Source organism: Branchiostoma belcheri, unplaced genomic scaffold (genome assembly GCF_001625305.1).
Source record: "Branchiostoma belcheri isolate BF01 breed outbred unplaced genomic scaffold, Haploidv18h27 scaffold10, whole genome shotgun sequence".
Lineage (NCBI taxonomy): Eukaryota > Metazoa > Chordata > Leptocardii > Amphioxiformes > Branchiostomatidae > Branchiostoma > Branchiostoma belcheri.
The window spans coordinates 3,229,343-3,253,476 of NW_017802380.1; the positions used below are offsets into that span (position 1 = coordinate 3,229,343).

At 38.9% G+C, this 24,134-nt stretch overlaps 2 protein-coding genes across 3 annotated transcripts in view; one reads left to right on the forward strand and one right to left on the reverse strand.

Moving 5' to 3' along the window:
- The window catches only part of LOC109470192 (SRSF protein kinase 3-like), a 40,114-nt gene extending 20,908 nt beyond the window's left edge, over positions 1-19,206 (reverse strand). Inside the window, exons 1-2 of one of the 2 annotated variants that reach the window (XM_019769034.1) lie at positions 18,982-19,206; positions 18,787-18,889 (exon numbers count right to left, since the gene is read on the reverse strand). In XM_019769034.1, coding sequence (XP_019624593.1) covers positions 18,787-18,889; positions 18,982-18,997 — 119 coding nt within the window. In that variant the 5' untranslated portion in view covers positions 18,998-19,206. Of the gene's footprint in view, positions 1-1,809; positions 1,921-18,786; positions 18,890-18,981 lie in introns of those variants that run through there. The other variant, XM_019769074.1, reaches the window with a different exon arrangement.
- Positions 19,207-19,753: 547 nt separating this feature from the next.
- LOC109470337 (pseudouridylate synthase 7 homolog) overlaps positions 19,754-24,134 on the forward strand; it is a 29,190-nt gene continuing 24,809 nt past the window's right edge. Inside the window, exons 1-9 of the mRNA XM_019769260.1 lie at positions 19,754-19,913; positions 20,239-20,422; positions 21,094-21,283; positions 21,800-21,938; positions 22,264-22,375; positions 22,633-22,710; positions 23,191-23,256; positions 23,376-23,438; positions 23,864-23,989. Coding sequence (XP_019624819.1) covers positions 19,754-19,913; positions 20,239-20,422; positions 21,094-21,283; positions 21,800-21,938; positions 22,264-22,375; positions 22,633-22,710; positions 23,191-23,256; positions 23,376-23,438; positions 23,864-23,989 — 1,118 coding nt within the window. The remainder of the gene's footprint in view (positions 19,914-20,238; positions 20,423-21,093; positions 21,284-21,799; positions 21,939-22,263; positions 22,376-22,632; positions 22,711-23,190; positions 23,257-23,375; positions 23,439-23,863; positions 23,990-24,134) is intronic.

A 24,134-nucleotide genomic window follows, 5' to 3' on the forward strand; every position in this document is an offset into this window, starting at 1 on the left:
TTATGCTACATTGGCAAAAATGAAATGTCACGATAAATCACTATAATATCACTTTCACAGAGGCATTCAAAAACTCTTCACTGGTTCAACCTGCAAAATAATGAAGCCACTTCAGAGAGATCAATGTTCCTACTTTACTTAAGAAGTACTGCATCAATAAACGTGTTCGGAGTTTTGTCTGTCAGCAGACACTAACTTACTCATCGGTTAATCAGCCTCAGGCATAGCCAGACTATAATGTATTCTCATAAATCACAACACAACTTATGTCCTGATGGTGTAACAAGAACAGAGGGATACAATTCATCCCTGTAAACACACATCCTGGACGTCATCCATCAGTCTGTCCTCACTGGTGCCTGACAAAAAACAGGTAGCGGAACATTACACAGTCTGCGAAATATTAATAAGGTGTTTCCAACATGTGGTTTTGAGTTTATCACATAGCAACAAAACTGAATGAATTGTGTGAAAAATGTGACTGACATATTACAATCGTAATACTTCCTTATTATCACATTTTGAATCTTTTATCATTCTCTATCATGGAATCTTCAATACTCACTGTAGATTACTTTATGTTCATGGGAGCAAAAGTTTGTAGTCTGAGGAAAATGAACATGTTCACAGATCTATACGTCCACGGTCCACGGTGCTGGCAGGTGCAGCAAAAATTGGCAAATTATTTGTTCACAGTAATGGTAAGTTCGCGGTACAGAAGATTTGTGTGTGTTATTCCAGAAACTATGAAATTCATCAGTTCCGCGAAAAAATCATGATTTATAGTATTCAATTGAGCCTTTTTGTCAACTCATGACTCAGATTTTAGAAAAATAGCACATTCTACAGTAAGGTGTGATATACTGCTGCTTGATTAATAACATGCACAGCAAAAGGCTACATATATCACAGGCTGCTCCATTAACTAATGAACACTTACATGTAGTGGGCAAATGTAGGTCACAACTACATACAGTAAACCAGAGAGTAATAAGGGAAACTTTCACCCCATAACACAAACCCTATCAGTATCAAAGCTACCATACAGATTTTCAAACAAAATATCCGTGTGTGGATCAAACCAAAAGTGTACATTTGTATTGTGTATCGTATATGTGATGCAAGTCAAAGTATATAGTAAGATATTATATGCTACTTTACTACTAAGAGAATTGATAAAGACAGCATAAACATAGTACTATGTAAACAGACATAATATACAACAGTGTTACAGACTTTTTAACCATCAATCAGTTTTCTTTATCAGACAATTTCAGAGGGTGATGTCAGAAAGTAGAAATTCAATTTTAGTCCCAGTGGGTTACTTGTAAAGGTCATAGGTGCATAGAATTACTGTGACACATGTAAAAGCCTGGCACGTGTAAAAGATCAAGCCACTGTACCAACTGGAAGGGCTAATATTCCGTACCATCTGTTTATCACAAAATCTCATCTGTAATAGAAATAACTTGTGATTATGCTGGCAATGGAGCGTGCATTCTGAACAGGAGCCAAATTGCCCCACAGGGACTTATCAACAGCAACACACTCCAAACTCCCTCTTTTCGGATTCACTATGAAATATACCTCAAACCTGAAATGGAGTCATAAAATATGGCCAGTAAAAAACACTTCAGATTGTACCACACCCAGTGAAAATTGAGTTGGAAAGTTGCCATATCTGCGTAAAACACGTTAAAGAACCTGGCCTGGTTGTTATGGCGGTGGGAAACAAGGAAAGATAAAGGCAATCTACCGAGCAACTGTGCCAAGAAGCTAAGTTGAAGACGGAGGCACAGGTATATATACCTGAGGGTCAGCTGTGCGAGTTGGAGCTGGAGCTGTGCAGCCAGCGACATGTCTCTCGCAGCGCCATGGAAAGCCGACCGTAGGATTGTCCATACACAATGGCACAGTAGCACCAAGCACCCCGCGAGTCAGAGTCTCCCACCGATCAATACGCTGGCGAGGCCTTCTCCCGGCACCACTCACCCGGCATGGTTAACGACCCGGCCAGACTGAGTGGTGCGAGCTCACTCACAGTCACACAGGGGAGCCCTACGCCGCCAGTGTCAATGGCTTTTTACTTCCGCCGGCCGGCCTGGATTCTATGGAGGATCAAGTCAATTACCATCGTTATCAAATCAGCGAGCAGGGAAAAATTATCATAATGTCTGTTGCGAGGCCTGGAAACTTTGATGAACGAGATAAACGGATGAATTTATGATTTTTTATTAATACCCTGTTGAACGCTTATGTGGACGTATGAATTTTTAATTGGCTAAACCCGTTTTCGATAGGAGACACATGATGTATAATTCATTGCCAGCACAATGATACTCTGTTCCTGATTACAAGTTCAATGACCCAGTGGTACAATTAGTCTGCTATACTTCAGGTGATCGAGAGAGGAAATTTCAGGCATATACTGATATAAATCTTTATCTATGTACATATTCATCTATTTCTTCTTTAGCCTGAGGCTAGATCAATCAGTGTTTAGTCACTGTTCCAGTATGGCAATTTAAGACAATTTACAAGGTTGTATAAAAGTCTATTAAAGATCAAGTTACAAATCAAGTTACAATTACGAGCAAGCAAATGAACAAATACACACCGAGATGTCAGGTGACAGAGACATCTTAAAAACATTAGAATTTTTTTTGGTATACAGTAAATTGAAAATACCGTACTTCAATACTCCATACGAAGGAAACGTGTCAGTGCAGTAGAGTTTGTGTCAAGAAAGGTGTATCCGATTCCTCTCTCTATATACAAGTCTGGCAACTTTGTGAATTTATCAGATGATGAGTTATTAGCCAACAGGGACCAGATCATACCATATCCCAGACACACAGTCTGGCCACCTGGCTAAAATAGGTTTCGATTGGAGATACTGGGATGACCTTTCTAAACTTAAGAAAGACCTTTTGGTCTTCTAGAGATTGGTTTGGAGTTTAGAAGTCTCCAACTCATTTTGTCATGGTACCCTTTTTTCCGTCGCACATGCTCTAGGGTCTCATCAATCAGAGTTCAGAGGACAGTGTGGAATACTTGGGTTCACTTTGAATGCACTTTGGAAACCCATATAGAGGATGAATGTTTCATACATACGCAACATGCTGAAAGCCCACAAAACTCAGTCATAATGCAGCACCATCCAGGAAATATACAGCCCATATACTACATGTATGTATGAAGGATGAGGCATAGAGGCAGCTTTGCCTGTCCAAAATTACTTTTGATCCATGAGGCCAGCATACCAGAATACTTGTAAAAGGCTTGAGCTGGCAATCATATGTTATCAGACTGGTTATACATACAAATGTATAAGAATATTACGATATACTTTAAAAAACTCACAGTGAACTAATACTCCTTAAACACAGAGATAAACTATGAGCTTGAAACTTGATTATGTATATAAAGCAAACTGCACAATTTTTCAGTGTATGTCATACAATGATGGTGATGGTTCTGTATTACAAGTTTGCAATATAACCGTTTACTCAAAAATTGAACTGTACGGAATTATGCAATTTTGCTCTACCGCCGAGTCGATATGCTGTCACTTACATCCTGTTGGATTACAGTATATGTCTGTTGAACATACCAACATACTCCTACTGTAATTAACATGGCCATGGGGTATTCAAATTATGAGTCAATAATCTTAGCGTATTTAGCAGCATGACCAAATCTTGAAAATATATAACTTCTAGGTTGCATGTAGAAAATGAGGTATGAATTTATATCATGCAACCTTTCGCATTCCGCAAGGTATGATATATACACTTGTTGAAAGTAAATTTTCTTTGACAGACAGTCAGAAATCCAATTACGTTCAGTTGACCTTCCCCGAAGGTGAAACCGACATGTACAAATGTATGCAGGTACTGTCTGCTATAATCCTATGGTACACACAAACCATGGAAATATAAATTTGGAGTTACTAGCTCGCTGGCCTAACTACATCATACTTCTAGCCAACACCTCTACTGGGTAAGTCTAATTGGCAAAATGGAAAAAATTGTTGTCAGACTGAGAATTCTCTGCTACTCAAAAAAAGTTGGTGGCTATGATGCTGGGTTTCCATGGTGACTGAGAATTATGAGCTCCTATTGTACTGATTTTAAAGGTGATAGATTTAGAAGAGCTTCTAGTTTTAGGCATGAGAATGGTTCTCTTGAGTTACCATATGGCCACAACTTGCACAAGTAATAAGCCCCAATCAGCCTCTAACAGCAAGAAATTGTGTAACACACACAGGCTAGCAATCTGCTCAAGTTGGAAGACAGACAATAAAGATAAGAGACAATTTTTATGACCATAGATTCTTGTGTGATTATCTCCGGAGTTTACAGATAGCAACAGAAGGAATTGCTTTGTGCTTTTTGCTCCTTGACAATAATGTACTGTACAGTAAGAGCAAAATTGAACGTCTGCTACTAGTATTCTCAGTGAGTAGCAAAATTGTATCCATTTTGAAAACAGCACAGAGGCTTGACTTCCACACTGATCTTGATCATCATTTACAATATCTTATGCATGTTCCACGTTGCAGCCCTTACTTAATACAAGGGCAACACCTTGACAATCTGATGTCAAAATCAATAAACTTACCAATACATCAAATGGCTTGAGGGAAAAATATATTTTGAGCAGGCAAATGCTGTTGTTACCATTGTTACCTGCACACACCCTTGGGGTAAATTAAGCTGCTTGTCCCTCTACAACATTGTACATGTAAAGACACAGGTTCAACATATCAGTTGAATATAACATGAATGCTCCAACAATATCTAACAACTGACTGCATAGAATAAGCCCTGGAGCTAAAAAAAATGTTCATGCACATGTACATGTACATGTAAGTCATTATTTGGTACCTACATTGTGATGTATGAAGATGACGGCTCGATGCCTACAAGCCACAGGAATCTAAGATCCATGGCGCAGCTTCAACGTCTTTCTTATTTCTGCAATAACTCCCACGTCTTGAAGGTCCAGCAGTAAGGAGTATCATTACACGTGATGCATCCCAACATGCCAACAGGGCTCTTCCTTATCTCCGGCCCTGAATTTGATCCTGGGAGGTTCCCTTTGAACTACAGTGTGATTTTCACATAATTTATGGCTCAGTCTACAAGAAAAGTGCCCCAGCCTGCCCCTTATCAAACAGAAATGAAGGGAAGCCTGCCCCGGTCCTGTCATTAGGGCTGGCTGGGCTAAGATCACGCAAGATTGACTGTTCTGATGCCAAGACACGAGACCTTGCATGCAGAGTGGCTATTTCTGGAAGTCCTTTGTGTTCATGCACTTCTTAAGTAAGTTTCAAAAAGCCTCCTTGGTCCCAAACGAGGTTTTACATTTTGGATAACGAGTGCCTGATGGCTTTTGAAAAACTGTAGAGATATGGTAGCCAGCATGAGTAAGACTTAACATGTCTTTCCTGTACTGTTTGAAGGATAAAGGTAACTTTGAACCAATCCTTCACATCATCAAAACTTTTCTTCTTGAATAGGAATTCGTACATACTGATTGTAAATTGTGGAACATTCACAGCAGTCTAACTTTTATGTTTCTCATTTTCGTGGTACATATGTCCCCACCGCAAACTCCTCACACTGTGAACACATGCTGTGTTGTTCAATGAGTTATACGTACACAGGACTGAAAGACAACGTCAACACAATTCTTGATTTCACATAGCTAAGAAATTGAAGTACTGTAAACTTACAACTGATACTCAGAACTCAAGTCACGAATACAATTTTCATTCCCCAAAATGGGGCAAAACAATTGACACTTCAAATATTCTTTCCTTTTTACAGCCCGACTACTTGGAATGCTGCGGCTCACTTCTATTCCGCCATTCTCCTTGATTATCCCTTCTGCCCTTGCCGGGGACATCACACAGAGCCTCTATCTCATTACCCCCTTGCCACTCACTCGGGAGGATCCAGAAATAGCCCCATGGCATCAGAGGTGCCTCAGGAAAACATTGACTGATATTAGATGGTTCCTTATCTGCGGCGGAGCAGGGTGGATCTCATCAAGTGCAGGTAATTTAAATGAAGCCTGAAGTACAACTTGTGCATGAGGCTCGTTTTGACTGCATTAGGATAACCCATGGGGTTTGATGCAAGCCTGGACTGGACAAATTTAAGATTACAGCAGGGAAATCTACTTTAGATTGCAAGGAAATAGTGCTGAGTATGCTTTATAACTGTTGCGAATTCATGTTAGCTGAGTTGTTGTATATTACCCAGTGCCAAAACATACTTCCTTTTCACTACATGTTTGTGCAGTAAAAGTGATAGGCCATGCAACCTGTACATGAGTCAAAAACGAGTTCTGCACCAGTTTATGCATCTCTGTTGTTGAGCCCGCAAGAAATGGATAGAAAACTCTCAAGTTCCTTTGAAAGCAGGAAAAACAAGAGTTCCACGATCTCATACCTTCGCCAAATGATGTTAACCCTTGCGGGTGACGAATTATACAATTTTAATCATTGATTTTGTAAATAAGAGCCTCATTTGCATGGATTATATCAGTTGATCATATTCTCCATCCAATGACAGCCTTATCATAACAAAAAGGCTATTATAGCACTTCCTCATAAATTATGCAAATGAAGTCATGATTTGAATAAATTATGTTTATTGATGTTCACCTTCACTTAACTTCCAAATGTGGCAAGTATGAAATTCGGGGTGCAGCAGTTACAACTATGAAACTATAAAAATTTGCCATTAATTATGCAAATTAGGTCCTCATTTACATAATCTATATCCTCAGATGTTTTTTTTCGTTCTCAAGTAGATGTCACAAGTGTTTCATAGTTCTATTATCGAACAAAGCAGATTTATAGAATTTCCTCATTAATTATGCAAATTAGCCCCTGATTTGCATAATTGCCATCTGATTATGTCAAGCATCACTTCAATTACCTACATACCAAAAATCACGACAATACGTCAACCGGTTCTTGAGTTATCGTCCTTCTAATTTTTTTCAACAAATGCTCCTGCAGTTCCAGAACAAGGAGCTAGGGGACCCAAACCCATGTCACTTCTTTCCTACCCCAAGAGCTATCTACCAACCAAAATTCGTGACCCTAGCATGTCCAGAACATGAGATATCAAAACCGGAAGTTAAGCTGCAGTACCTAGGAAAGCCGCAAGGGGGCCCAAAATCTAATCATTTCTAGGTCTCATGAAGACCTACCCACCTACCAAGTTTCATTCCAATCCATTAACTGCTTCTCGAGTTATCTTGCTAAACCACACACACACAAACACACACACACAGACAAACGCTACTGAAAACATAACCTTCTTGGCGAAGGTAACTATGAATGTCTGTCTGTTAGAAGTCTGGCCTATGGTTATGCTTCAATATACATGTTTGTGTAATGTCCAGTGCAAAGCAACAGGTTAGCTAGCTAATTAATGCCCTCTTGTGGTTCGTTGCAGTATTGCAGCAACAAAAGCTGGTAGTAAATAAATGGAGTCAAAGTACTAGCTCAATTGAGACTTCCTTTCATATTCATGTGGGGAAATTGACACCATTGCGTTAAATGGCCAAATTGTTACAGTATGAATTATAAAACCCTCTATAAAACATGTAAATTGTTTCATTTATAGACTAGTTCCGATACCCAATTACCTAATTGACAGTCATTATCACACCTTCTCAAGCATGTAATGACAACAAACTGTACATAAACATATAAAATTTATTAACAGACTGATTGAATGTTACACCAAGGAGGCTCAAAAACATCCTGTTTGTTAAACCTTCTTGTTTACACCAAATACAGGTGCAGGGTGTTGCATATCTCAATGTAGGATGCTAATACAAGTTACTACATGAGAGGCTTTGGCATGAGAGTTTGATAAAGTTGTATATGTCTTTACTTTAGTTTGCAGGGTCAGAGGTATATTGTACTATTATAAATGGACAGGAACTAAAGTACAGCAAAGGGGAACAATGTGTGTGAAATCCGAGCAAATTTGGCAAAACTAGACCCAGAGGCAGGATAAGTTATATGTGATAATGAAGATGTTTGATTTCATTTTACTATTTTTAGAGCATCTATACAGACTAAATGTTGCAATAAAGTCTGTTATCTGATATGCACAGTTTCAGTTCACTTAATTAAAGGGGAGGGGCGTGGAAATTAGCACCCCTACAAAGTCCCTCCCATCCTATTTCCATCCCAGTGTGAATTGACTCCCTGGAAACCCCCCTTTAACAACCCCCAGCCAAGACACAGGTAACAATGAGCACAGCCACTTCAACATTCATGGCACTAAATCATTTAAAGTCTGATTGCTGTAATCTAAAATGGACCCTGTATCAACCACAGCCAATATAGTTAACTTGGAAGCTTTCCAGGTAGTAGGTATGATACAACATGCACTGATGCATAGAATCACTGCACAGTTCCTTGCAGTGCCCCTTTCTTATTGACTGAACTATATATAGTTTTCATGCACAATCCCATACATTTTTACATCACTCAGTCAATGGAAAACTGACTAGGACAGAGTTATACAGTTATGTATAGCAAAAAAAAGACAAATGTGAATACCTAAGCTTACATATCTTTTTTTTTTCGGTACAACGGTCTTGGATGAAGTTGTAACAATACAATGTCATGTTGTAAGTTTAAAATAACCAATAGTAGTAATATTAATCACTCACTCATTCAGAATCATTTTGACCCCACATAACCCTATGACTATGTCTGTGTGTGCCTATCTATTAGTGTCCACAGGTAAACAGTGACGTAACGTCTGGACCTTTTAAAGATGTGACATGACTGTTAACAGCAGAATCATTTTTATTACACTGCGGATAATCTTCCTATCACCATATCCATGCACTACCCTGGCAGGAAGACATTTGAGTACTGTTTGATTTCTCCAAGGCCAAACTAAAAATACAAAATCTAGTAGCAAGTCGAGCAATAAGAGAATGTAAGATTAGAAATGAGTCAATGATACACGATAGTAAATTGAAATGACCACAATAACGTGAATCCTATCTGCAACAGTTTCTCGGTATTGAACAGACGAGTTATATTTCATGGAGGCAATGTTGGGTGTGAGCTGAATGTAATTCTTGAGAACACTGGACTCAGTCAGCAGTCATTTCAGGCTATTACTCTTCCCCAACAAGGGTTATAGCAGCAGCACCTGTATATTCATGGGGCTTGACTTCAGGGGCAAGAAAAGGGTCAGACTCAGAGTCAGACTGTCAAAATGGTCATTGTAAATTTGATATAACCATACATGGATTCTTTTTGTTTCCTAGCACTCTGGCTAGCTTGAGTCTTGATAGTGTTTAAAGAAACATAAACAAACACAGAGGGTGCTTGAATCCTTACTTGAGCCAACAGTAAAACAGACTCCACAGCAAACATAAACATATAATTACTACCAACTGACTCAAATACTGGGTCAAACATCTCTGCTTCAAAGTAACGTCTAATACACGGTACATACCTCTTCTTCTTAATGGCCTTTGCCATGATATTCTCCACATATTGCCTCCGCACCTTTGCTCGGCCCCTGAGGTCCTTTCTGCGCAGGAAATCCTTTATCTCCTGGAGAGGGTCCACCGGTATGATCTTTTCATTGCCGTTGTCTAGGACAGGCACGCTGTTTTCAGCTTCCCTTTCTCCATCTTTTCCTTCATGTTGTCGGGGCTCCAGACAAAAGGTTCACACTGAGATCAGGTCTATCGATATATCACTACTGGCACGCTCCCACTTCCGACACAGCTGACTGGGACAGTTTGGTGGTGACCTCCACACACTGTTGTCTTGGAGAGAAATGTCTTCTTCAACACCACGCTACTTCTTGGTAATTTTCCGTCCAGCTTTACGACATAATTACGAACCACCCTGACGATCGGTCAGTAATTCTACGCGAATACCTGCACAACTGGTTACTACAGGAGTCTTCCCCAACGGATTTCTGATGGTGGATCCTTCTTTCAAATTCTTAAGACAGCTCTTGCAACGGAATGGTCTTGTTCACTGCATAGCTTGTCTCTAGATCAATAAATAGAATGCTTATGACGGCATGCTTGCCTTGATAAGCAAGCACAATCATCATATATAGAATGCTTGGCCCAACCCTGCAGCTTCTGTGAGATCCAACCTAATGACTAACAGACTTCTTGTTTTGAAAAATACAACTCAGCCAAAGGTCAAGCCTAACGTACAGAATGTGGCACCCTGTAGCAAGCAACAACATTCTTACAATCACTCAGCTATTACCTTCGCTGTAACGGAAAATCTTTCATGTGCACTGATGCCATTCAGACAACATGGCCCTTGTGTATTGTAAGAAAATAAATGGCTTTACAAGAACAGGTGTAACAATAGAACAGTGTTGAATTATTTGGAAAGGAGTTCGAAATACAGGTGCAAATGTTCCTAGCGTGAACAAGCATTTGTTGAGAGCAAAGTACCAGTAACATGTTGCCTTGTTGAGGGTAAGCTCTGTTTGACATCTTCATGTTTATATACTAACCGCCACCTTTCAACGTCTGCATTCTTTTGAATGTATGTATTTTCCACCTTGCTTTTGTCTGTTTGAAATGTGACACTTCAAATAAGGGATGTAAACAAAGCACTACAATGGTTATTTTGACAGACCTCACAACAGAATATGTTGCAATGTTAGCACCCAGTTGTATAATGTATTGTGCCTATGGGACAGTCAGTATCAATTTCCTACACATCATGCATACAATTCCGGCAGAAGCATTTTCTTCTTATATCTGATAATTAAATCATTATCCAATATACATTTTTCACAAAGGACAGACAATACATACATATGTTTACACTGAATGTTTGGTAACTTACCACCAGCCTCATTATTTTTATGCTCTGGTTTACGTTTGCAAACAGCAACATGGGATAACTCCCATATCAATATACTGTCCAAGAAAAAATGATACGACCATGGACGACCATGAACCCGCCTTTTACTACATTAGAAAAACATGAAGGTTAGACTACTGCTCAGCAATTTTCCCATATAAACATTTCCTCCATAGGTACTAATAATGTCACAAATTTCAAAACTCAATTTGATTTGAAGATAGACAATCAGGCAAACTGTTCCACTACAAAGGGTTATGGAGCTATCTGAAATATTATTCGCATACTTTTGAATATTTCATGTACCGATGTTACTCGAGGACAAGTTCCTTGTACAGGAAAACAACACAAGCAGCTCAATATCACATCTGCATCTCCTCTGGCTGCTAACATCATCTTGGATATAGACACAAGAAAATGACTCAAAAAGTTTGTATTTAAATTCTTAACTTAACGTTGTAAAGTTGTTAGCTTAAAGTTGTAAGCATTTGAACATCAATACACAACATTCAAAATATGCCTTTACTGAATGTAATGATTACACTTGGGAATATTACAAGGCTATGATGACTGCTTTCCCATTAACCTAATTAGATCTGGCTGGCCTGGCCTTTGCCAGTAATTCTGAGCCTGAAATGGTGTGATCCTTGTATTACACCACACCAAGTTGTTGCAGTGCCACTAGGACATAGCAGCTCGCACTGGTACTGCAGTTGCATTGAGGTTACTTCCCGCTAGAGATTTACAGACAATTTAACAATTATAAGGGGGGGGGGGGGGCAATAGTGTCTCTTCTTGAATGTCATGGACAAACTAAGTTCTTCTGGATAAATGTACAGAACTTAAATCAAATTTGAAAGTGTAAACAAGCTGATTATTGCTCTTATGAAGTTACTCCATGGCTGTCAAAGAGTCAAAGGTCAAGGATATTTACAAAGAGACATTCCTTTGTCTCATTGTCATACACTTACTGACCTTTGGCCTTCAATTCTTGTTCAACACTTGTTCTTTGTTAGAGATCACCTGCTTTGGGATATCTAGTGTGACAACTAGTGCTTTTCCCACAGGGTCTTCTAATCAATGCCCATTCAAAAGCTTGTAAAGCACCAGTCAATGGAAAAATAATGGGGATACATCTGATCAGTCAGAAAATCAAATGGACATGTTTGCATACTGTATATGATAATGAAGCTGCCTTTTTTAAACCTTAAAAAATATCAATAATCTATCAGAATATTTTTTATTATCAGGTAATAGACATTTCTAGTTGATCAGATGATGGCTTTGGGAAAATAATACAGAACTGCACTTACAAAATACTCAAGAGATACCAGTAGTAATTTACAACGTATCTGTAATTTTTTCCTCATCAGATATGAGGAATATTTAGTATCATCAATCTATAGGTAAGTATATATGTTAGAATCACATAAAAGAACATGACACTTTACTACATACAATTTGTAAAACACAACAGTAAGTTCAGCAAAGGATGAATGTTTTAATTGCATTGATCCCATTCACATCTGTTATTCTGGTGTCACTGACCTAAGACATCAGTCAGTTGGTGTACAGAAGGAGGTTGTTCTGTGTCCATGTTTAATAGCTACAAAGGGAAATACTACATTGGTTTGAAATCAAATGAAAAACATCAATAAAATAGGTTACTTGGCCTCGGGCCATGTAGTTCCAAACAATTAGTCAAACATTTCTTAAAAAGGGACTTGGAAATTTGAAACATAAGCCATTTTCACATACACAGATGTCTGAATTTGTTCAAGGTTTCCATTTCCATACACCATGACTAGTTTTAACAAGAAAATACTCCTTGAGTTACACATCACGAGATTAGATTGCACAATTACAAGATTGCATCAAAAAACACAAGATAATGTTATTCCAATTATCGAGGCACCTTCTGTGTTTTTGGCAATGCTGCTCAATACACTGTAAGCCCAAAACCACTTAGCTCAAAACCAGGCCCAAGAGTAATTATCTTTTCTTGCACATCAATAATTTCATTTTCCCTTTTCGATCACTTTCAATTTCGCTGTCCACCCATCCCCATCCATCTTGGTAAAAGCAATGATCATATGATGGCGCCAAAAATAATACAGAATATCAAGAAAATACCTTATAGTTATATTAGCTTTGATCAAAATGATAGCCAAAGAATTACTAGTATATGTTAGATAGAAATAGAAGCAATTGCAGTTGATGGTTGGTTTCTAAAGGGGTGGCTCCTACATTCAAACTGCATGATGAGATATGTTTGGTATTGGGGGCATCACAGTCTCAGGGGGATTAAAGAAGACATCTGGGTTGAGCCTGAGATAAAGCAGATTTACAGGTCACAACACAGCAAGGAAATTTTAGATACTACATCATAGTACATGTATAAAATGAGTAACAAGTCTTGTTTCTGAAACCACTATGATTCTTCAACTATCTATTTAGGACAATGATAAAATCATAATGCTTGTAAAAATAATTAAAATACAGTATTATCAGTTGTAAAATAAGGACGATAAAATTGCAGCGTTATTTTTTTTACCTTACTCAGACTGTCAGAAAACACTAAGTCTTGATACTCCAGACTGGACTAATTATGTCATGTATTGTGATTTACACTAAAGCAAACAGCCACAAACAAATCAAAGCCACTTGCTGGCATTTGCTCTGCCAATAAATTCACATTCCTTCAGCCCTTGGGTAGACCTGGTAAGAAAATTGTACAATTATTTGAATGATTTTCTCTTCAAAATACCCATGTAACAACATTGCATTACTCTATCCTTGCACGAAAAACTAAAAGGTATTACAAAGTTGATATATTATCTGATTGCCCCAAATAAATAAGCTTAATACATACCAGGAAGAAAGCAATAAATCTTAGCAATCTGTATCCTACATGGATTTGATTATAAACTTATATGTATATTACCAATAGGTTCTTTGCAAATACATATATAATATTTGCACATTATCCAAGCATTTCTGGTTTCACTCACACATGTATAGTCTGCTAATGAAAGCCTTACAATGATCAGTGTTGCTAGTTTGCACTTTAGGCATGCATGGGAACAAAAAGCCTACCAATCCAACCACTTACGTACGCACTGCCCAAACAAACTCGCAGGAGTTTGTTCCCTAAATAATAGATTAGACAAATGTCTAGACTGATAAAAGCAACTAGCAATACTGATAAAGCAGAGAGCTAGGATACAGCTAAATTTGTCTACATGTACATCAACAGAAAGATAAGGATTAATTTCCACTTTAACACTTACATTTTTATCATTTATAAAGAGAGTGGGACTAAGACCTCTGAGTCTGATAAAAATATGATCACAAAGGTTGTAAAACCAGTAATCTGCCAGTGCTTGTGTCAGAACATGTAGGAACATCTGTTTCTAAAGACAGTTCTCAATAGCCTGTGTACCATCTTGATTAGTTTATGCCCACTTCTGCATGTACAATCCACACAAACCACTACCACAGCAGGATATCATAAAACTGGAAGGTAACCAGGTTAGGTTCTGAACTATGTCAACTGTAAATAATGCCAAAGCTGGAATTTTCAAGTTAAAAACTGTCCAGGGTACTCCAGGTGTTGACATAAGAACACTTCTGGTGTATTTCTGGAACAGATATACAAGCACTCTATAGTATTGACAAGCAAAACAGATAACATATGGCACTGATCTAACATACTAGACAGGCCTGCAGGGACAGAAGAGAATGCAACTTCCTACTATCTCAAGCCAGTACAAAATATGAACTACATACATGTATTTACAATGACATAAATGTGCATATCATTACATTATTTTTTAAGCTTAAAATCAATAACACACCGGTGCAGTCACAAAGTTTTAGCCATATTTATTAGATATTGCAATATCAATATATCCCAGAGTGACAACGAAAAACATATATCTTTTAGATATGTAGAAAGCTGACCAAAATTGTTCAACAATCAATCAAAAACTATATATATATGTACAATTTATGGTGATTACTAATATAGATAACATAAACAAATTGATAATTATATAGGACAGTCCCGCTACAAAAAGCTCTATGGCCTTGGACTTTGCTATTTTAACTGATCTTTGTCCATTGAACTGGACTCTGGAACAAGATGTACATGTATTGCCACTTTATTGGGCAGTCGACAGTCCCTCGAGCATGTAGAAGAAGACATGACCTTTAAATTAATGCCAAGCTGCCAGACCATATCAAATCAAGGCCAACAACTGTTCATGGACAATGTATATATCTGGCCTCAATATGAAGAAGACATTATTACAAAGCTTCAGATCCAGTTATGATATGGCAAAGATTTGCTGTCAATTGTTTGCCATTTTTGACCCTTCCAACTTCAATCCTATACTATAGTATAATCAAATATCTGGGCAGGCTGAAATTAGTTCAGTGTTTCTTCTGCCAGTAAAATATTTAATTTGTTTGATTAGGGAAAATATCACCTATCCTGTTCATTCAGATTTCTCTAGATCTGTAATGTAAACAAATATTATGTGTACAGTTATCTAATAGGTCCTGTATACTAATAGTTAAAGCTTTGCACTGCTAAAATGTACCAACAAGCTGCCTGGCACAGAAATAGATGGTAGAAGAAGGATGTGAGATACATTAGTGTCTAAAATGTAACAACAAAGGACATATTTGGCAACAAGATTAAGTGGTCAGCATAATAAGGCGCTTACTCTAAATGCAATACTTGAGACATCCATAAATTAAACATGTTAGGAAGCCACTGTGCCAATATATAGCAGGCAGGCGTTATTACAAAAATGGGCTGACTGCAATGTCACTGCAAAATCAATGATCTGATGCAACGCAAGCAACAGGACAGAGACGATCTGCACGATTCATCAAATCTCACTGTAACTGCAATCCAAGTACTACTAGCACCGACCATCACATTTTCTGGGTCATTACATAGTAGGTGTATCATACTACTTGTATGAGATATGGGAAAGCTCTAATACAGTGTTTGGTTTCTTGGTACAATGATCACTCTGTTAGGCCATGCCAATTCAAGTTGTGGTTTAAGAATTCTTTATAAATGAAAAAAATTATAAAGTCTTACCTTGGTACAAACAGTTTTGGAGAGTTACATATATAATTAGGATCAAGAATTTCAATTCCTTGTTGGCTCTCTGTTTTCTTTTCATGATATTCACCAGATTTTTACTTAAAACATGATCAATTGAGGAAATAAAAGCAGCCAAGGAAATAAAATGGTGTGGCCTTTTAGGACAACACTGACACATGAGTATCATGCAAAAGCAGCCCATTTAATACACTAATGCAGTCTCAACCTTGTAGGATTAACTGTGCAGTGGTACCTTCCATCCTATATCAAACACACATGTATCATATATCTTCAAAGCAGGTGCCATATTTCTTCTGGCAGTTGAAACAGTGCAACACAGAAGAACTACAAGGGCTCGCCTGTGCTAGTGGTTGGAGAAAAGGTTAACAAGGCAGGGAAAAGGCAGACATCCCAGACAATTTAAAACAGCAAACATAAAACTGAGGAAAGTAATTATAAGAGGCATGTTTGTCTCATATCCTGACCCATGAATGACCTATAGCATGTCCTGTCTTTCCCCACTGGGGACAGATACTAGGTTAGGCACACATGGAGTCTATCTGTGTTTGTTTCTATAAACAACCTAGATCCCCTTGCTCAGACTTGAGGGAAAGCAGTGTGGACAAGCTAAGAACCGGAAACAGTACACTAAGCTGCCTTGTACAGACAGTACACACTAACCTTGTATGGTGTGGCCATACTGTTACAATGCATGAATGAATCAACTGCTTGCACAGAAATAGACCAATCACTAACACTTAGTAACAGAGGTGAATCACTAGGATAATATTGAATCTTAAATAATGTAGCTAACAAAAAAATGCATTAAAGGGATACATCTAATACCAGAAACAAAATAACTACACATTGTTGGGAATGGCAAAAATGGAGAAAAATTTCAAGGCTTAAAACTGCACACTAGCAAAACTAAGAGTCTTTGGTTTTAGAGACATAAAAAGTAGATGATCTGTTCCAAAAGATATGTGGACAGTCAACAGAGGTATCAACTGCTATCCCCATGTTTTAATAAAGGTGAAGAAAAAGTGTTTTGAGATAGAATTGCACAATGTCATTGTCAAGGGCATATAGCAGGGATTTCTTTTCCTTGGCAGTTCAGTTAAGCAAACACTTGAGAGTGGTGTCTTTTACCACCTTATTTTGCAGTATACTTGCCCTTCCAAGTCAAGACTCTGGGACACTTTTACTGCCTAAAACAGTAACGGACAGAGGACAGTGTTGGACATTTATTGGACAGAGGTATACAATACCAGTAATAAGCTTCCCCATTTTCTCGGTATCACTGGGGTGTTTCTGGCAAACTTGTCTCACATGGGCCTGAGAATGGGCCTCAACAAACACTGAAACACCCAACAGCATTGATTTTTTTGTGATCTGTTACCTATGTTTTTCTACTGGGCTTGATGCAATATTGATTATGTCATTTTATGTGGGTCATAGGTGCCACTTTCCTAGAAAGATGCAACAAATCTGACAAAATAATTGACCATTATAATGTAAATAATAGTCAGAGCCAACAGTATGGCTTGCTGAACTAGAATATATTGGGAACAGAGATTCAAAAGTTGCTGCTGTGGGTGGGTGGGGAGTGGGGTTAAGATTTGCAACAAAAACAAAACCAGCATGCAGTAAAACAACACACTACAAATTACAATACAAAGTTTCCAACACTTAAAACTTTTGACAGCATATATGCCAGGATGTCGTATAATGTCCTTGATATAGATATATGTACATAAAGCTAAATGATCAAAGGCCTCCTTGCGATGATTTGTACGGAGGTAGGCCATTACTGCTACCGACTTGGTGCAAGTTGATCTCAGATCTTACACATAGTTACAGAATAAATATGAGAAAACATGCACTTGTTACTGACTTCAGGAGAGTAGATTATGTTTTATATTGTTCTACATGGTGAAACCAAGAAGGTTAAATACAAAACCTCCTTGGTAAAACCAAGGACATTAGAAAAACACACAGACATGAAGTCTGCTGTCACATCAGGTGTACTTAATTACACAAACAAGGTCATTTAGATGGCACAAAGGACCACTGCACATGAGAAAACATTCAGTGAAGATTCCTAACACACTAAACTGACATTGGTGCACAGTACTGCACACTATCCTCAACATGCCTTCAAGGCTGCTGTCAAATGTACTACTACAAACCTGGCCTTTAAGAAGGGACATAGATCTGTCTAATACTTAGGATAAATATGTGGAAGCATGAAGTGAGGGTACACGATACTCAGGACTGACAACAGCCATCCTGTGTGAGGGTCAGAGGCTTGGCCTTGTCAGACACACGCCCTGACCTCACACAACCTTGTCCTCCCGCGCAAATACAGTACGACTGCGCTTTTCTCAGCTGTGACACAATCTTCACACACTTAGGTCGCCGACAAGCTCCTGCGAGCGGCGGAAAGCTGCCAATTTGGCGCACAAAAGTGTTTTAGATGCCATCACGAATGGGGGAAATGGCTAGCTAGTTTAGAACATGATGAATAGTGTGGTAAAACGATTGTAGGAAGCCATATCGGATAGCGGGCGTGAGCGGGACGCAGGTCTTTCATGATGAATCAGGAGACCGTGTGGTCTCCGAGCCGTTCTGCTGGCGAATATTCGTCATGGACGGGATGATACCAATTAGCACAGCAAACAGGGCAGTGTTTATTTAGTTAAGTTGATCAATCTGCGATGTTGACAAGTACATCGAACAACATGTCAGCTCTACTCACCCCTGTCCCTTGCCAGCCTGCCGATTGCGGTCCCGGTACGCCGCATTTTTCAGTCGGCCCTTTGGCGCTTTTGTCCGCTTTTTCCGGGCCTGGATTGCTAACACTGCGAATCAGAAGAATACACATTAACAAACCTGACCGAGACGGAACGGGGCACGGTTAAAAACAGCCGAGAAAATGGTCCAATTTGCTCACCTTTTCTGGAACTCATTCTCAAACTTTTTTCTCGATTTTGAAATTGGGGTCACCGCGCCTGCGCCCTGGGTGATTACGATGCATTGTGGGATGGCTCAGGGGTCAAACGTGGAAAGAGGGAAATCGAAATTTTCTGGTTTTCGGCAAAACTACAGAATCTGGGTTTCTTGTGTGGTTTTTAACCTACACACAGCACATAGGAAGCAACAGCGGAGTTAGCTAGCAGAGTAAGCAAGTGCAGGGCCAGGGAATAGTAGGTGTAGTTTCGACCGTGGGCAAGGGAAAGTGGCGAGAGGTAAACTTTGCTTTGGTTCTTTCTTATCCTTCTTTCGTGCACGTGGAAGTTTCCCTGATTTATTTAAACTAACCACATGTATACAACGTTTCGTTGTACTTCCCACCTCACCCCATGATATGAAGTAATACGTTGTGGCGTGACTGTCCCATGCACTCACATGTATGTGTGCCTGGCTGTGGTTCCATGCTGCAGTTTCTGTGTGGTCTGGCAGAGGGCGCCTATCACTAGTATGGGATGAAGTCTGCTATCTCAGATTGCTTGTTGAGGTACAATATTAGAAGCACAAAACCTGTAACTTCCTGATGATAACAAAGCCAACAAAAGTGTTGAGGCACTAGAATTTAGCATACATCTGATCATACTAGATATCAAGGACATTTAATATACACATCTGTGTATAGTATAATGTCCTTGTAGATATGTTATAGTCACACGTTATACTTAACAGTTATAACGGTTATACTCTATAGGGATATGGCAGATATGGAACAAGAAAAGAGATCTTTAGACTCTGAGCCACCAGAGAAATCAGCTAAAAAGATCAAATTATCAGAAGTGTCTGAGGATATCCCTGATAAAGGTGAAGAGCAGACTGCTACTAGGGAGACTCCAGAAACTGATGAACTTGTGGGAGGTAGGAATGATATATTTCTCACTACGTTTATTTACTAATTGTAATTTTTTCAAGTTCTGTTCATTAACTCTTGTAATTTGCCACCAAACATGCTACAATAGCTAGTAGTTTTTTCTTGTACAGTGCATTGGTTAATTATCTATTGGTAGATACATTTAGATGCTCTTTAAAATGATACAGCTGAGTATATTTGAACATGTCATGTGGAATTTGAAATACTATATTATCTCTCAAACTAGTGAATAGTGCAACATAAAGTGGTAAAGGACATGGGACGTGATTAACTTCATTAAAAATGATTTTCTTTCTCTTCTGCAACTGAAAGATGACAAACAAGGCAATGACGCTAGCTGTGAGGCAGATACAGAGGAAGGTAGTGCGGTCGGCACCAGTGTCTCGGCTCAGAAGGTTCCCAGCAGAGTGAACCTGCTGGCACAGAGGGAGACAGACGTCGGCATCACAGAATATATCAGCAAACATGAGGGGTTCTCAGGCATCATCAAACAAAGGTGAGGAGGTTGATAAGGTACAGGTAAAGGTCCGGGACCCAATTAGCCTTTGAGGCTGTAGGGACAGCGGGTTGTTAGCTACATTGTAAGGCACAGTGGAGCCCATCTACCGGGGGTAATCTCCAAGCAGATCTTTCGGTGGCTGCAAAGAGAGTATCAAATTGGTCAGGCTGTATCCATTTGCCAGATTGTATGCAAATGGAGAGAGTCTGTAAAATGGATAAAGCTTGGCCAACACTATTGGCCAACAGCCCCAAAAAGATCTGCTTGCAGATTAAAGCCCATCCCTCTCCTTCCACTTCCTTTTCCTTCCCCAACCGAAGTCAGGTACCCATGCATGGTGGAGTATGTCTAGCCAGGAATTTCAAACTTGTGACCTTTCGATCTGTTGTCTGCTAGCCTAGCCACACCAGAGAGTACTTGACACAGAGCAGAATTCCCTGTGTCATGACAATGGTAATGCTGTCATTTAAATACAATTTATGTGCTGGTTGTGTCAGTGCTTCAATATCTTCACATAAATTATATGGAGCTGTTGTATGATATTGTAATGTCTTGTCTGTGTCAGCAGGGCAAACTGTTCGCAATAGCCACAGGCTGCCCTGGCTGTGTGTCCTGAATAGCCAAACCAATAAAGACATTGCTTCAATATCTGCTGTCCATTGTCACAGGTATTCAGACTTCCTGGTGAGAGAGGTGGATGTCCAGGGGAAGACTGTCCAGCTGACCGACACATCCCCACCTGTAGACAGCGGTGCCCAGGCTGCCGGCAGTGTTGACAATGTGCTTTCTCAGGAAGACAAGCAGAAACTGGAAAACCTGCTGGAATCAAAGGACAAGTCAGCTACTGTTGATATTGAAGTGAGAACGTGAAGAATTGTGCCTCTCCTCTTTTCTTGCATTGTGATACTGTAACGACTACCTCAACCAATGCTAGTCTTGAACCAACAGTGGTATAATGTGGTGTAGTTTTCTCGGGGGTATGTTGGCCCCGGATTCAAGGAACTGGACTATGTTGGCCCTGGAAATGGTCTGGCACCCATGTTAGGCCATTGTGGTCCCCTTGACTTAAGAATGGTGAAGAATCCAGTCCAGTGGCCTTCTGTCTACTGCCATTAAATTCTTCTAGTCCATTTAGTGGACACTATACATACTATTATTAGACAGTTTCCACTGTAGCTATACATATTGTATCTGTTTAAAGGTAAAACTTTTCTTCCAACACAAAGGGAAATGCTCTCACCTTTCCTCAGGAGACTGACCCAGTGAGACTTGTCACATGGCTTTTCTGAAGTGTGATGTCAACAATTGGTCAAAGATATCTGGTATCTAAGTGTTGTTTTTTTTTTACTGATTCTACTTTGCTGTCACTCTCAGGTTGGAGAAGACAAGGAGCAGAGAACCCGAGTTCACCACGCCATCAAGGAGCTCTTCTCTGAACTGCAGAGTGAGACCTTGGAGGTCGGCGACACCAAGGTCATCAGGGTCAGATATGGAAAAGGTTCACAGGCCCGAGGTAAGATGTTGATCAACTGTACAGTACCTGTATTACATATTGATTATAATGACATGTACGTATTCACTCCTAAATTTGGCCAGATTGTATTTGTGGTGGTGAAACATGGCATACTTGTTAATATATATAAAGTTGAAGTTACTTTGTATTTGAATGAATTTATTTAGAGGCTAAAATATTTGGATCTGAAGATGAGGTGTAAGATGAGGTGTCCAGCATGAAATTATAACATTGAAAAAATAAGGCACCAGATTGGAAAATACTTGCATGCTATTTGTCATGTTAACTCATACACTCTATGTGTGCATATGGTCTGTTGTTTTAGTACAGAAAAGGTTCAAGTGGCCCAAAGGCAGACCAGACTACTGTCAGTTTGTCCTGTATAAAGAGAACCTGGACACCATGGACGCCATCAACCTACTGGCTATGAAGCTGCGGTAAGGCTACACTTGCTTGTGAGACATTAGTATGATATTAAGATATGCTTAAACATGTTTATACACATTTAATGTAACATGTTGAAAAGGAAGAAAGTTTCAGATTTAAATCAGCTGACACCCTAATTTTAACACCTGTGTGATTTGTGTCTTTGTTCCTTTGTTCAGATACTTGTCAAGTGTGCTGATGGACATACATTATAATGGTTTTGATAAATCTCGATCACACATTTAGTATACTCAATCTGTGCATTTAGGGTGAGGCCTGGCTTCTTTGCATATGCAGGAACAAAGGACAAAAGGGCGATAACTGTACAAGAGGTAACAGCATACAGGTACACACTGTCATGTGAATTACCTACATTATGTTCCTTGTAATATGTCCTTAGACAGGGAATTTTTTTTAGAGAATTTTGAATTAGTGGCTTGGCTTTTTATTCATTAGTTTTTGAAATAGTGATACCATGAATGATTATGGCATGAATGTTCCTGCACCAGATAACCAAGTCTGGAACATGTAGGTTTTATCAAGGAGGATAAATTGTCAGAATGCTAGCAATTTTCCTCATAATGACAGTAATATATACAAGCTTCAAAGAGTGTTGGAATCTGACACTTTATTGAAAATTCATTAGTAGTGTGCTACTATATATATATATATTGTATAGTCTTCCTGGACTTCTACAATCACAAACTCACTGTATCATCGTTGATTACTGAACATAAACACCCTTATGATTAAAACAACAATTGCCTTGTTGATATATATAAAAAAATATACATGGTAAGGTTTGTCTTACAACTGTACCTTGTAGGATAGCAGCAGAAAGATTTTGTGACCTCAACAAGCAGACAAGAAATGTAGTTATAGGAAACTTCAGGTACGTGGAATTCTTCACATACTGTATTGTCTTGTACATTTTGTTCTACGTCTTGTTCCCACATTGAGAAAGGATTACTAAACTCTTAAACATAATCTTTTGTGATATTTCCATTTCAGATATACTGAACAGCCCCTAAAGCTGGGGCTTCTTAGCGGCAATCACTTTACCATTGTACTAAGGTGAGCCTGTTTGTGCTTAACCAAGATATTGGGTGCCAAAAAATCTCACTAGTTTTTCTAATAAATGTCATTGACAAAGAATTGAGTTTTGTATATCTTGCTGTTTTGTAAGTTGCTTTTTGTTGTTTCTTAAGTTCCTTTCAAATTCAAGTCACACTTTTACAATGTAATTCATGTACATGTATCATATTCAAATAATAAGTCATACATCACGTAGGTCATACTAATCCAAGTTTGGTCACTAATAAATTTTTTAGATTTAAAAGTTTGAAAGTGTTGTCTGTTGAAGTAGGTTTCACTTAACATGGAATTATATACATGTACATTGTACTACATATGATATGCACATTTAGTGCAACTACGGTAAGTACAGGCACTAAGACAATACTATAGGCACTTGATAATGTAGCCCCAGCCTTTTTCAGGAACTGTACAGGAAGGCCAGAACAGATAGAAGCTGGGATGAGCTCATTAAGAGACAACGGCTTCATCAACTACTTTGGAATGCAGAGGTTTGGTACAACGTCTGTGCCCTCACACCACGTGGGCAGGTATGTCATTTATACAAGATCTTTTCTCACCCCTTCAGCCATTTTTCAGTCATTGTCAACTCTGGTACAGATGTTTTAGATTTCTTTACATCTATAACACTTCTTGAGTTGGATATTTAGGTTTAAACTTTGATACATTTTGTAG